The sequence below is a fragment of the Ostrinia furnacalis genome, unplaced genomic scaffold (assembly GCF_004193835.3).
Source record: "Ostrinia furnacalis isolate ACB-3 unplaced genomic scaffold, ASM419383v2 OfSCF4889, whole genome shotgun sequence".
Lineage (NCBI taxonomy): Eukaryota > Metazoa > Arthropoda > Insecta > Lepidoptera > Crambidae > Ostrinia > Ostrinia furnacalis.
In genome coordinates, this window is record NW_021135128.1 from 215028 (window position 1) to 228994 (window position 13967).

The window sequence follows — 13967 nt, forward strand, 5'->3', positions numbered from 1 at the left end:
TCTACATTAACTATAGCTATCTTTAGAGACTGCAATCATAATGATAATTTGTAATTCTTTTGGTCTGATTCTGGTAAATCTATTTCATCAATTTCACTGGAATGACAATTTCTGATGGTATGTACAAAATGTAGAATCCTCGCGTACACCCGTGTCCGCATACAGGGTTGAATGAATTGTAATTCTTCCTGAATCAGGCGCGAAAACTTCTCATTTCTTGTATCGACACCGTTATTGAATTTAACACAATCTGAACATTTCATCTTGATATCAGGGTCGGTCACTGTTTCAGCTTTTTTCTTGTTCTCACTTTGGTCTTCTTTTCTAATTCGATTCTGCGCTATATCTTGAGTTTGAGATTTTAGTGCCACGTCTATTTTTACTCGGTTTTCCCGTTTCTCTTTGCTATCAATTTCTGGTGACATACTCTGCATTGCTGAAATAATAGGATTGCGGAAATTAGCTCTAAAACAAACATTAATTTATTAATGTGCTTTATTAGTGTCGAATTAACAATTTCCTCTTTTCATCGTTTAAACATAACTCGCTGGGAGCACACAGATAATTTTAGAGTTACAAAATAATGCTATGTCCTTTGAACTTACCCCTTTTAAGATAACCAAGGAGCTTACAAAGTTTGAGCAAAACTTATAATAAATTTCCAAATTGTGAACGTAGAGTCAAATAGAGCTTTAATCAAATAGATGTTCATCACACAAACTTCATATTGCTCTAGTTGACAGTATAGACATTTACCTAGATTATGATATGCAGGCCACATGACACACCGCCACGACACTTAATTCAGATAATAGCGAGTCGCGCAGACGGCTACACAGTACACACGTCGTTTGTCACAATATGAGCGCTTGTCAATGCGAGTCAAACGCCGGCTCGTGAGTGCAGCCCGTGTTTACAGTGCCGAGCTGAAGCTGAAGGGTCGCGCGGATCACAGTTTTCCAGGATGACACTGTTCGATCAGAATGAGGATTTGGTTCTTGTATTCGAGCAGGCAACGAATGCTCGAATACAAGAACCAAATCAACATCGAAATCTGCAAAACTGCCTTCATACACAAGTAATGGTAACAACTGTCTACAGCATTTTTGCGCACGGGTTATGCATAGCTTATTTTTATTGCTTTAATACCTAGAAATAAGAATAACAACAAAAAAAATTTCTGAATTTGCTTTTATGTGTAAAAAATAGAAAAACTCATATCAATGAATGTATGAAACATGAACATAGAGATGATTTAATTTGTTGCCAAATATATTTTTTTCTTTCTTTCTTTCATTCTTTCTAATTATTAAAACATACCAAACATCCATTTAAGATTCATTCTCACAAGAGAAAATTTAAAATAGAGTCCAAATATTTATTAAAAATGAAAAGTTCTAGTTTCCTGTCATGTTCCATAGAAGATTTTTCTCATAAAAATTTAACCCTATCATGCTTACAGTTTACTGGCCTTGGTAACGTCGTCTCTTAAATCCCACTATATTTTGATGAAAGCGTGCCTCTTGTTCTTGCGAATAAGCCCCCATAATTATCTATAAATATATCCCAATTAGAATGTGATGTGCATCTTTAGAGACATTCTACTATGAAGATGGAAAATTCAAATCGCTATAACTCTTTAAAAAGCAAATATTTTCGATTTGTAATCGCACTTTTTTATATAAATTTGCTTATATAATCAGAATATAATAAGTAAAATCCAAGCGCAAAAAAAAATTTTTTTTTTGTTGACCGGTGTAATGGCTATGAGCATCCTCTTCTTTTTATTTATCAACTTTCGATTCAGACTAACGCCCGATTCCCATATTCAATCCTTGTCAAAATCCGGATTACAACTGTCAAATTGAATTCAGTTTTAGATTATATTTCCAAAATTTTCGATGCTTTTACACTTTAATATTGTTCAAATATGCTAATAAACAATATTAAAATGTAAAAACATCAAAAACCGCAGTTATTTTGGCCAAAAACATATTAAAATTTGACAGTTGACAATCCAAATCCGTATAATTTGGATTAGGATTGAATATTATAGAAATCCAGCATAAGTTGTTGATTCGCGTGGTCATACTTGAGCAATTTAGTCAATATCTATTAAATTTAAATAATAAATTAACATTTTAAACATAGATTGAACTGTTTTATTTACTAAACGCTTCAATAATGTCATAAATGAGCTTTATCTATTTGTATGCAAAATTCGCGGACTTCACCCCGCCCCGCCTATGCCCAAGCCAGCGCATCGCGTCGGTTGCGGTGACATGATTATTTTTCGCGTCACAACATTTACACAATACTTTGCATGTTATGAATAACAAGCGGCTCCGGGAACCCCTTATGAGGCTGTCATACTCACACGTCAGGAACACGTTTTCTTGCGAACATATTTACCCTTAGGGTAATATTTGTTTCATACGTTTATTTTAAAACGCATTTTGCGTGAGCGTAAAACAGCAGAGATACATGGCATACTTTATTATGTGGTGCCGTACGAACACAGAATGTATGATGAAAAATGTTGTGCAAAATTTTGCTGTCAGATGCGTCTTTGTGGGCCAAGACTACTCGTACTTCGCTGCTGTGGTTTTATGCAAAATATGAAACAAGGTTTTGACTTTTCATTATCCTATTCATTCTTGTTTTTGCCTGGTAACACCTTATTTATCTTTTTCTGCTTCTTTGAAACACAATAATGTATTTATTATATGGTCATAATAATAATTATATTCCTTGAAACAAAATTTTAAATTATTCAAAAGAATTTTATTCCCCCACACACTGTTTATAAACACAAAAAGATGGGGCAAAAAATGAGGGAAGTGAAAAATTGTCCGTAGCGAGCGTAAGGCACGATGATAATATTTTATGCTGAATAATTGTCGGAAACACAGAATTTTATTCATTCATACAGAAATTCTTCGAAGCCGGTTTGAAGGATGTGAAATAATAGATGTTGTTTTTGTTCATTTAAGCAATATTTTTCTACGTCTCGTTCTTTGTTATTCAATCACTGTGCAGCGGAAAAGATTTTTTTAAATGGATTTTACGCATTTTGATTATATTCTGTAATGATGTTAAAATTAAACGTGTTTTCAATTCGTTGTTAATTATGGTGATAACGATGTTTAAAATATTATTTTAATCATTTACTTATTATAAACCAGCCATATAGATAAAAGTATCTGTTTTGGACAAGCTTTCATGAAAATAAAATTTTCAATTAAGTAGAAAACGTGCGTGTTTTAAATTAATTAACCGAATGACTACCGCGTTAAAACAATACCAACACCGCGGTATACTTTCGACCCATGGACAAAGGCTTGCAAAACGCAGCCTGGCAACAAGATAGCGAGTCCAACCCTAAATCAATACTGAAACTTGGCAATCCGCGGAAGAGTTCGCGAATTATTCCGATGCAGTAATAACCCCGCGCACGCGATCCGCTTCCTTATTACATTTCCGGCGCAACCTGTCAGCGGCGAGGCGGCTAATAAATATCGTCGCTGCGGTCTTTTAGACCCCAAATATTTTTTGCTGTAAAAAATTAACCTGGCTTTTAAATTAAAGCTTTCGTTAATCCATTTTTATATGTAAATGTAAATTAAAACAGGAAGATAGAGCCACCGAAGAAAGATTTATGAAAAGCTTTAAATAGGTAGCGTTTTTTATCAACAATATGGAGATTCGCTATACTTAGCTGTATAATGAATTTGAGTCAATTTAAACAGATGTTAAAAATGAACTTTTATATAAAAGAGCTTCCGAATTTATAATGCAATAAATATATTTTTGATTCCAGACATTTATACGTTTTGCATTACATAAAATAAATGGTATTTATTGGACGAATTGTAATGCAAATTTGATCGGAACGTGTGGCAAGTTACTTTGTCATTTCGGCCGCGTCCTGACCGCAGGCGGGTAATGAATGCGTCGCTCGCCGCCATTGAAGCGATGCCTTATTTCCAGCTATTTGATCAGTCGCCACAACTCTTTGTGTGGCCGTATTAATGTCATGTCAATTCAAAATGAATACATTCCAGAAAATTATCAGCATAATATGACTAATAAAGTTAATACAGCTATTGAATGTTCAAAAATATTGTTTCACATTTTCATTGAAATGGTTTTCCATTGGTATTAAATATATATTTAGTACTACAATTTTAGACTTGTGTTTACTACAAATAATATATTTAGGTATTCATGAAAGTATAGAAACCCAATTATGTAGTGGTTCCTGAAATAGCAAAAAAGCTTTATTTATTTTAGTGCTTTGAACTTCTACTAGCTAAACAAATTAAATTTTAACAAGGATTAATGACACAAATATAAAATTGTGAAGCATGTGATGTAGTTGAGTTGATGGTGCTAGCTAATAACTTACAAGATTTTGTCAACTATTTATGAATCACTAAACTTTACAAAAAAGTTAAATAGAGGCCTTGCTACAAAAATAATTTGCTTTTGTTTTCTACCTAGTTTATGATGGCATTTTCATACTAAACGTCAATTAAGCAATTCAACGTGAATTCAACTTTTTGTGACAAGGCCCTATTGGTTAAAGCGTTAAGATAATATCTACTGCAGAAAATCTATTTAACTAGGCGTGTGTTATTTACATTTCTCGTAAACCCAACCTGAATATTTTCGTTCCGGTCTCTTAGACCCGGGTCCGCATTAAAATTGGATAAGGCACAGGTGGCGCTGCGGCCGATCGCGTCTGCGTAATAAGTTTAAAACTAATATGGGTCGGTACTGTATTCCCTTTTTGTTCATATTTTAGTTGGGCTGAAAGAAATTTAGTAATGTTTATACAATGAGTATTCGTAAAGAAAACTGCTTGATTAAAGCTTCACGTGCTGACTTAATTGATTTCTCTGAAGCCAGATATTATGTTTTCATAATATTTGGACAGAGTGGGCGATGTGGTTTCATTGGGTTAAGCCCATGTTCAGCAGTGGTCGTCCCGTGGCTGAAATGATAATGATGAGACAGAGTGCCTCAGACNCTTATAAAACAGGTGAATTGGTAACCCCATCTATAAATATCTTTATAGATATTTTCAAAATAATCTATTTGTCATGGCATTCAAAACAATGTCATGACTAGGTATGAACCTGAATATCGAAAGCTTTTGGAATTTTGGCCTATGTCACATGTGTACATTCTCTATTAAACAAAACTATTCCTGTTTTTTCAAAAGAGGTTTTTATACTTACAACACTCGTGTTTGAATATCCATATGAAACGAATTGGTTCAGACAAAAAGCAGCTAAACTTTTTAACAATCATGTTCAGCGTGTTTTTATTTGAATCGCTTTTACACTGTTGACACACGATCCAATCAACGGGCGGCTCTATTGCCTAGCACTGAACAAAAACAGTGTGTTTAGCCATTCACTTTTACTGAAAACGAAAATAATCGCTGTATAAATGCATGACATTTACTAAAAGTCGTGCATAGATTCCTCTGCTCGTTACAGTTTTAGACGCCTACCCTGGAACCCAACGAGAAACTATTTCAGCGTATTTTGATAGAATAATACCCTTTATTGTTCATCACACAAAACTGACAATCCCAAGAAACACAACAAGCAATAGTAATTTATATTGAAATTTCATCATTCCATCCAGTACTGCCTTGTACAACATGGAAATATTTCTAAAAATACTTATTTTGTTTCTATTTTCAGAAGCCTTGCCTTTAATTCGATAAATTTTCGTACTTTGAATCAACCTCTTCCTTCCCCTTAATTCGGTTCTGTAGCAAAATCCGTTCCTAGCTGACTTTACGACTAGACTTGTTAAGTTTATTGGTATTTATTATTGAATTTTCCTAAGACAAAATTACACAATCTAACAAAAAAACCACACGTTTCACACAAAATTACACACCTAGCTAGAATGGTTGCTTCCAAACGTGGACAAAAAAGAAAAAGGCTATTAGCGTTTGATATGTGCGCGTAAAAGTCGCAGTCACCTATCTCCGACATCAAAGTAACGACAAAGTAAATCTCCCCAAAAAATTGCGGCCTGGTTTCATCTTGTAGATTCCGGAAACTGCCATCCATCATGGCGGCCACCTTTTAATTTACACGGGGTATTTTTCAGCCACTCATCTCTGCGTCGTTTATCACGTCGCGGCCATTGTCTTGGGTCTCGGAGACCCATTTAGGTAGTGGCGGGTTGCCGCAATTCGTTTAGTTGGAATTACGCGTTTAATTCTTTGGACGAGTCATTTTTATGTTTTTAAGGGAATTAGGGACAGTGTTAAGAAACTTTGCTGGCCTAAATTAAGAAATCCGATAAGATGGATTCTCTGAAAATAAATAATGTTTAAATTACACATTAATTGCTACATTTTAAATGATACTGGTCCGCATTTTATTCTAAATACCTAACACAAAACACACCCTATTCGCAATATGAATGATTTCGAATTGCCGTTCACAATTTTATTGTTTAAATGTATTTTTCTGTTTACGAACAAGTTGACAGTTTGGATTTAACCGTCTATCGTTGAATACGGGCTTAAAAAACCAATAGCAAGTCTGCCAAGTTAACAATGGCGTGATTGGTGTCGGAACGCCGTGGAGTTTAACGGTTAAAATGATAATAATTTACTTTCCTATCCTTTTCACTTTACGCTGTAGACAGCCCTTCATTAGCCAGTTTGAAGGAAAACAACTCCAATTGTTTTACCGAGAATAACTGATACAATATTGGCGTTTGATTGGAACATTAAAGCCATAATTTTAAGAAACTATTATATAAAATTATATGCACAGAACAACAAGAATAAAAATAAAAAAGAAACACACGGAAAGGCATATTAGGCGATCTTATCGCTGAGCCGTGATCTCTTCATGACAACCTATAGAGAGGACATAGTCGCTGCGGTACATTCTCCTATTAATATGTCTCTAGCTACAGATATGACTGTCTCTAATAATATTCAAGCTGCCATGTTTTGCCTTATCTACTTTATATTCAAGAAATCTCATAAACTAAAGAGAAAGATATCAGAAAGAAAGAAAGAAAGAAAAAATATTTATTTGGTACTAAAATTATGATACAAAAAGGTTTCTCTTTTGGTATATTTTAATGAAGCTATCTTTCAAAACACATACTTATCTATTAGCACTGCACGCACAGTGCACAGTTCGCGGATACCAGGTGTAGAGATTCTTGCCCTGCCCATGGTACCGTGTAACGCGTCTATTGTGGTGTACAACCATTTATCCTTGTACTGCCAACGTGCTGTATTGTGCAGTTTTAATATTATATCTTTATCTTTATTACCGGCTACGTGAGAGAATTCCCCCTTCCAATTATGGCACTCGTATCGCAGAGGAAATACAGGTACTACGTGATTTAGCAATACGGTTCGGAGTTTTTGAGTTTTTCTAATCTACTTTAGACTGATCGATCGTGCAAAGGTACTACCGATTTCACATTTTACTTCGTAGTAAAACTGAGGAATGTGTCTTCATAATTATCACAATCAAAAGTAGGTATCATTTCGTTTTGCCTGATACATAGTTTTATCATGTAAATAATAAAGTCTATATTTATAATACAAAGATAGCGTTGTCTTCGCAATTATAAGTATATCTTCGTTCTCAAAGGTCTGACATTTCCAGTATGACCCGAAAAGAAAATACCAGCCCATTATGCGCGTCGTGTATTTAATCCACATGAGTGACAGCCCTTATCCTGCGGAACTCTTTGAAGTCCGGTAATCATAAGGCAGAAGGTAATCATAAAGAAGGGAGAGGTATGCGTGGAGATTTTGTAATTTTAAATGAGGCTCGAAACATAGCGCAAATGGATCAAGCAGCTCAATCAATCAAAATGCTTAAAATCTGACACTAGGATTGGGACTTCTTGCAAACACGATGAATGATAGAAAACTTTGATAATATGACTAACCTACTTAGGTCCATTGGTAAGTAAGCAATAAACAAGACTTTTTACTACCTACTCACCTATTACAGACACAACTGCCGACAGTTTCAAGATGCTTTTTACAAAAGGCCTCTTTGTTTTTTTTTTAATTCTCAAAATCAAAAAGCCGATTTAACAGAAAGTTCTTATTATCCCTATATCCATACAAATCTACAGTTCACACTCATTTATAAAACCCCTAAGCAGGTAATATCCATTAGCGTAATTTTAAAGCAGTTTCACGAGCTGGCTGTACTGTAAAGACTGTTAAAAACGAGGTCGTCGGCTTATTATACCCGCAGTAATCTTATGCCTACAATTACACAGAGACGGGCCAAGATTTCCTTTCTTAATGCCTAATGTTGTTTTCGTAATTATATCTGAGCTGGGTCTCTTTTCTTTAATTTTAAGCTGACTCTAAACAATGAATTGGATTTTAAAGGTCACTTAAAAGCCGCTTGTATCTAGTTGGGTCGACTGGAAAGAGGCAATTATGAAAAGTAATTAAATTTTACGTAACTAATATTTTGTCAGTTTTCATATAGCAGTTTAAAAAGCGACTGTCTGGCGGGGAAATTAATTGGACATCTTTTTGGAAACTGTCATAGCTGGGCACCGTTAATCAAATAGTTAACTTCGTTAATCGTTAAACCGTTAATAAAAAAATTAACTTCGTTAAACGTTAAAACGTTACATTTAGCAAGATTTAACGCAAGTTAACGTTAATCGTTAATCCGTTAACACATTATAATAAAACGAAAAAAATTATTGTATGCAAGGTTCAAATGATTTCGAAAGCTTGTATCGCGCATGGAATTTATTCCTCTTTTTAGCCAGACAGTTTTGACAGTTCCAACTCCTTGCCAGACAGTTTTTAGGGTTCCGTAGTCTTGACCAGGAATCCTTATAGTTTCGATATGTCTGTCTGTCTGTCTGTCCGAGGTTTTGCTTGGAAACTATTGGCACTAGAGAGCTGTAAGTTTGTAGAGGTATGTATATTGAAAAATTTTTTTTAGGGTAGCTAACATGTAAAGTGGGGATGAATTTTTTTTTTCATATTCTACCCCATCGTGTGGGGTATCGTTGGATAAGTCTTTTAAAATAGTTTAGAGGTTTCTAAGACCATTTTTCGATTTTAAGGGATCCGTTTGCAAAATGTCAAAATTTAGTGACCATTTTTGTCGGAGTAGGGCGTCCCCCCTCCCTTCCCCCCTCTAAAAACTAAACTGTTNCGTCAAATACCTACTATGAAAATAATATTTAAAATAATATTAAGAAACAGATTAAAAACAACAAGCCGTTTATTAGCGAATGCTGAAAACATATCTCCCAAGCCCGCTTATGACAGTTACTACAGAAAGGGGAGAAAAATGACAAATCGATTTGGCTCCATTATGGCACAAACGGGCACAATATAGAACCACCACAATAATATTCTGTAACCATCAAAAGACCTCTGGATCTACATATCACACGTTCCATTTCCTCTGCTATTCGCGCAACAAATTCTGTGCACTTTCAGAAAATCTTGCGAACGATTCTTTCGACGCTACAAGCAGTTTTTCTAGTCAATAAGGTCGAGAATTTGTTTGAAACGTCTTCGAGAAACGCAAATGTAAGCATGCCCCTAAACACGCCTTCCTCCTTTAATATTAGACATCATAGTAAAAAAGGAATATAGTCGTCGATACGAGTAATACCACGGAAACTAGCCCCATATTGAAATCCGTATATCAGCTTCTTTATGGCTTTGAAATGTGTAGCTTTTCAACATAAAGTTTTAATAGCAAGAAGATTTTCTGCACGACTGATTCGATGTCTTGAACAGCCGCAGCGTTTCTTTTAAGTTCTTGTGAAGAAATTGTGTGTTCAACCGCGAAAACCTTGTAATCAGTTGTTGTTCAGGGACTTGGAGCCTTGTAAGAACAGTTCTCGCTTTGTTCTTTTAGAACGTTAAGGACATAAATACCTCTCTAAAGGATATTTATCTTTTTTACTGGTTTTACCTAAGTACTTAAATAATATCAAAAGCATAATCTTGAAATCATAAATATTGTTTATCGGAATGGAAACAAGTTAATTTGCGATCTGTATCCTTACAAATTGGGTCCCTGTGGCGTGGTTGCAGGAAAACATCCGAATGTTTTTGACGAAGGCCAAGAGTTCACAATCCGCTGCGTTTGATCGCTGAGAAATCATGGAAATATTTGTGTTTTATTTTGTTACGAACTTGAATGAAATCAAGCTTAAAAAGAAAGTTTATTTTAGAATTAAAAAAAAGACACCTACATAATTATGTCATTAAATGTTATTTCAGGAGCGATCGGAAATCGGTGACGGTCAAAGTCGCTTTACACTGTGAAAATGGCTAATTTCACCATTTCTTTTTCACGATATTTTATTTCTTAGTGATGGTGGTTCAAACGCGTTGAATTTTAATATTCAAAGGAAAGGAGAAGCGTTGACGGCCGTCAATAAAATGATTGAGGAAAATACTATTACGAGTAAAGTGGCTATTATTTTATATTTTTTAGACTCACGGCAAATCGAAATTTTATGTCTTTCTTTCTCTTTCTCATAAATAGGCGTTTAAAAGTAAAAATTGGTTGATATGTCGTGAAAGTCCATAGCCATCTGACATCTAACATGCTGTCAATACCATGGATCAATTTCTTTAGGATCGAGCTTACTTTGTGGAAACTATTATTATTATTAAAAGGTATGTAATAGAAAAAAAAAATACAAAATTGTTTAATCAGAATCAGGTTTGAAAAAACAGGGTTTCGATTGGGGTTTTCTTTTAAGTATAAGTAGATACTTGTGTTAGAAAACCCCGCTCTCCATTTACAATAATTTACATTATGAAATTATACAACTAGGAAATAGGTGCCATGCATAAGCCTTGTTTGTTAATACTACTTACAAAGGACTAAATATGAGTACTTACAACCCAAAGTAAAACGGGCCTGGAAACGAGGTTCCTTATAATACAATAATGATGGAATTAGTCCTAGTTTTTGTTAAATATAAATTTGGTAAAGTGATTTCCCGGAATTCCCATTTTCTCTCTAAAATTTGAATTTGTCAGTAAATGTTATGCCATTTAACATTTTAAATGTACATTGTATTCCTGGTTCTTAGCTCACTTCTAAGAAAACCATTCTTAACAAATAGCCTTTCTTTCAAAAAACGTCGCTTACTTTCTTTTGAACATAGAGAAATATTGATCAAAGGAACAAAATCTTTTGGAACAATTATAAGCTCATTTCAGGTCGCAAAGCTCCGCAAAGCCCACGGTATGTTTTTGTAATAGGTACGGGGCCGGATATCAAATGATACTATGATGGATGGGACACTTAATAGAGCCCGCAGTCAAGGTCAGGGGTAGGCGTTTTGCTCCACGAGCGTGACAAAAAATCTATACTAACATTATAAATGGAAACTTGTCCGTCTAAAAGAATCAATTTAGAGAAATTTAGACAATGTGGACTTGAGAAAAGAACATTGTCTTATTGCAAAATTACTTGAATGAATGAAATAGAGGAATGTAAATTGACTTTTGGCACGAGATAAATAATGTACCTACTAGTTCGAATTTCCGAGTCATATCACAAAGATTTTCTGTCACAGATCAATTAAGAATCCGTGTATTTTCTGAAGTCCAATTTTAATCATGAAAGTGTGCTCCTAAAAATGTCAAAGCTTCACTAACGCTTTTACCATAAGAAAATCTCTGCTTAGAAACGCCATATCACAGAACCTCTCAGCTATATCGTACAGTAAAAATCTAGTTTCAAAATACCTACATAACACTGAACGTAAATTACGAGAAAGAATATTAGACGCGCAAGTTTCAGATGTCATAAATTCCTACAATATTACTAGGGCCGTATCATAATGTCGTATTATTTGCATACGCCGCACGGAGCGTATGTTCCGCACGTAATAAAAACTTTGCGCATTATTTCGTACAATAGCTGCTCTATCGGTAATAAAGGCAATAAAATGTACAATGATGTATGGGACACTGGTACGCTGGGTAACGTATAGCATGTATTCGGAACAATGGCCTTTTATTTTAAGAACCTGTGATAAAAATGTTGGATTGCAAATGAAAACATGAACTCGTCTAACGATCTGTCATTGAAATAAAAACCAAATTCCTACTCATTGGATGATAATAAAAAAACTTAATTCAAGGTTCAAAAACATGCTATGTAAGAATGAAGAAGACGCATCGTATTTAAGAAGTTTGTTATAAATATTTGGCAGTTGCGTGACTCTTACTCAATATTTAATACGTTTAACACGCGGTCTAACATAATACATCTTCACCTATTGTTTGTAGGCAGTAAAATACTACTACAACTAAACACCTGTTGAAAAAACTACAGACTTACCTAAAAGACAGCGTCGTCAGCGGCCGGTACGACTTGTGGCTATTGGGGTCCGACATGGGCGTCCCCCAGAAGTCGTTCTTGAACACTTTGAGCACATGGCTGCCACCGTTCACGTCACTGTTCGACACTATCGCGGGGATGTCGTCATGCACGAACTCTCCATCAAGACTATTCGCGTAAGTCAACGCACCCACGAGTGAGACGAGGGAATACACAGCCCAGTCGTTGTCACAAATGTTGCGCCAAGATTTCGCTTGCGACACTTCTTCACGCACAGGTGGTAACGAGCGACGCTTCATTGTGCTGTCTGAAGCTTAAAATCTTGAAAGTGTCTTAGAATATGAAATCCATTTGCTGGTAAAGTTCGTTATTCGAGACGGCATATTAATTTATTGTGATAATACTTTATATTAGAACTTTAAGGTACGTTAAAAGTCCACTATTTCAGAAAATCATTTGCAACATCACATTTTAAACACACGGTTCCCGACTCACTTGGCTACATCACTAACGTTAACTTGTTTAATCTTTCAACCACTCCGTTTGATAAATCGTTCCCTGCATACATCGGTATCTGCGACCGATGCTTAGCAAAAGTGCTTGTCTGGTTACCCTACTGCCGCTTGATGGATGGCGCGCGCGGCATAAATCAACATTTCGGGCGGCTACCCACTGGCGTCATATTCATGAGACCGACCAAGCGATGGACCGACGAAAAAGAAGCATTTTTCTTATTTCGTTTTTTGAAAAAGCCCCTTTTGTTCTTTCTTGATTTATGTTCGCGTAACCTGTAACAAAAGAAAGGTATTTATGAGCATTAGCGCCGAGCGTTTATGTAAAATAGTTGTGCGGACGCATTCTGTTGCGGGCCATTAGGTGTTTCGAATAATGTATGGTTCGGAATTGCATTAGTTTGTTGCAGCATTTATATCTAAATCCTTGCAAAAACATCGTTATTTCGTGATATAAATTGCAAATGAGTAACTAGTTGTGTGACTTATGCTATTAGTTTTGGTAGGATATAAAACGTTTTATTTTACTATGGCAAAAACGGTTCAAAGCTAATCTCATCAATCCGCTAAGAAATCACTATTAAAATCTATATCATGCCATCTATATAAAGCAAATAAATATTTCTGATTTCTGATTTCTGCGAAGTTTTATTGCATGCATTTTAAATCGCAATCTCTAGTAAAAACCCTATTGAATATCCTCGGATTATATCGCAAATGAATAATGAATGGCACTCAGTGGTGCACTGAATTCCAGAAATTGCAATTTCATCTCCCCGTCTTTACTCGGAGGAGGTCCCGTAACGACAGTTCGATTACGGCACCGATTCTAAGATATCCGGATTCACTAAGCGTCGCCCCGGACGGGCGTCCGGGCGTCCGGATCTCCGGACATGCATCCAACGTGTTGCATAATGATGTGGCGTGCTTAGCTAATAGATGTGCCCGCAGATAGCTTATGAATAAGCGTGGTGATTGTATGCAGAGCACTAGAGCGTGCTGATATGGTGTTAATTTATGCGTCATGCTCGGTTTGCTTGGAATGTTTGCTATTTGTTTCGTGTTGTGGTATCAAAATATTTCG

General features: G+C 35.5%; 1 protein-coding gene across 1 annotated transcript in view; it reads right to left on the reverse strand.

Moving 5' to 3' along the window:
* LOC114360101 (protein O-mannosyl-transferase TMTC1) overlaps positions 1-13967 on the reverse strand; it is a 194570-nt gene that overhangs the window by 120275 nt on the left and 60328 nt on the right. The window contains exon 2 of the mRNA XM_028314666.1: positions 12372-13159. Coding sequence (XP_028170467.1) covers positions 12372-12670 — 299 coding nt within the window. The 5' untranslated portion in view covers positions 12671-13159. The remainder of the gene's footprint in view (positions 1-12371; positions 13160-13967) is intronic.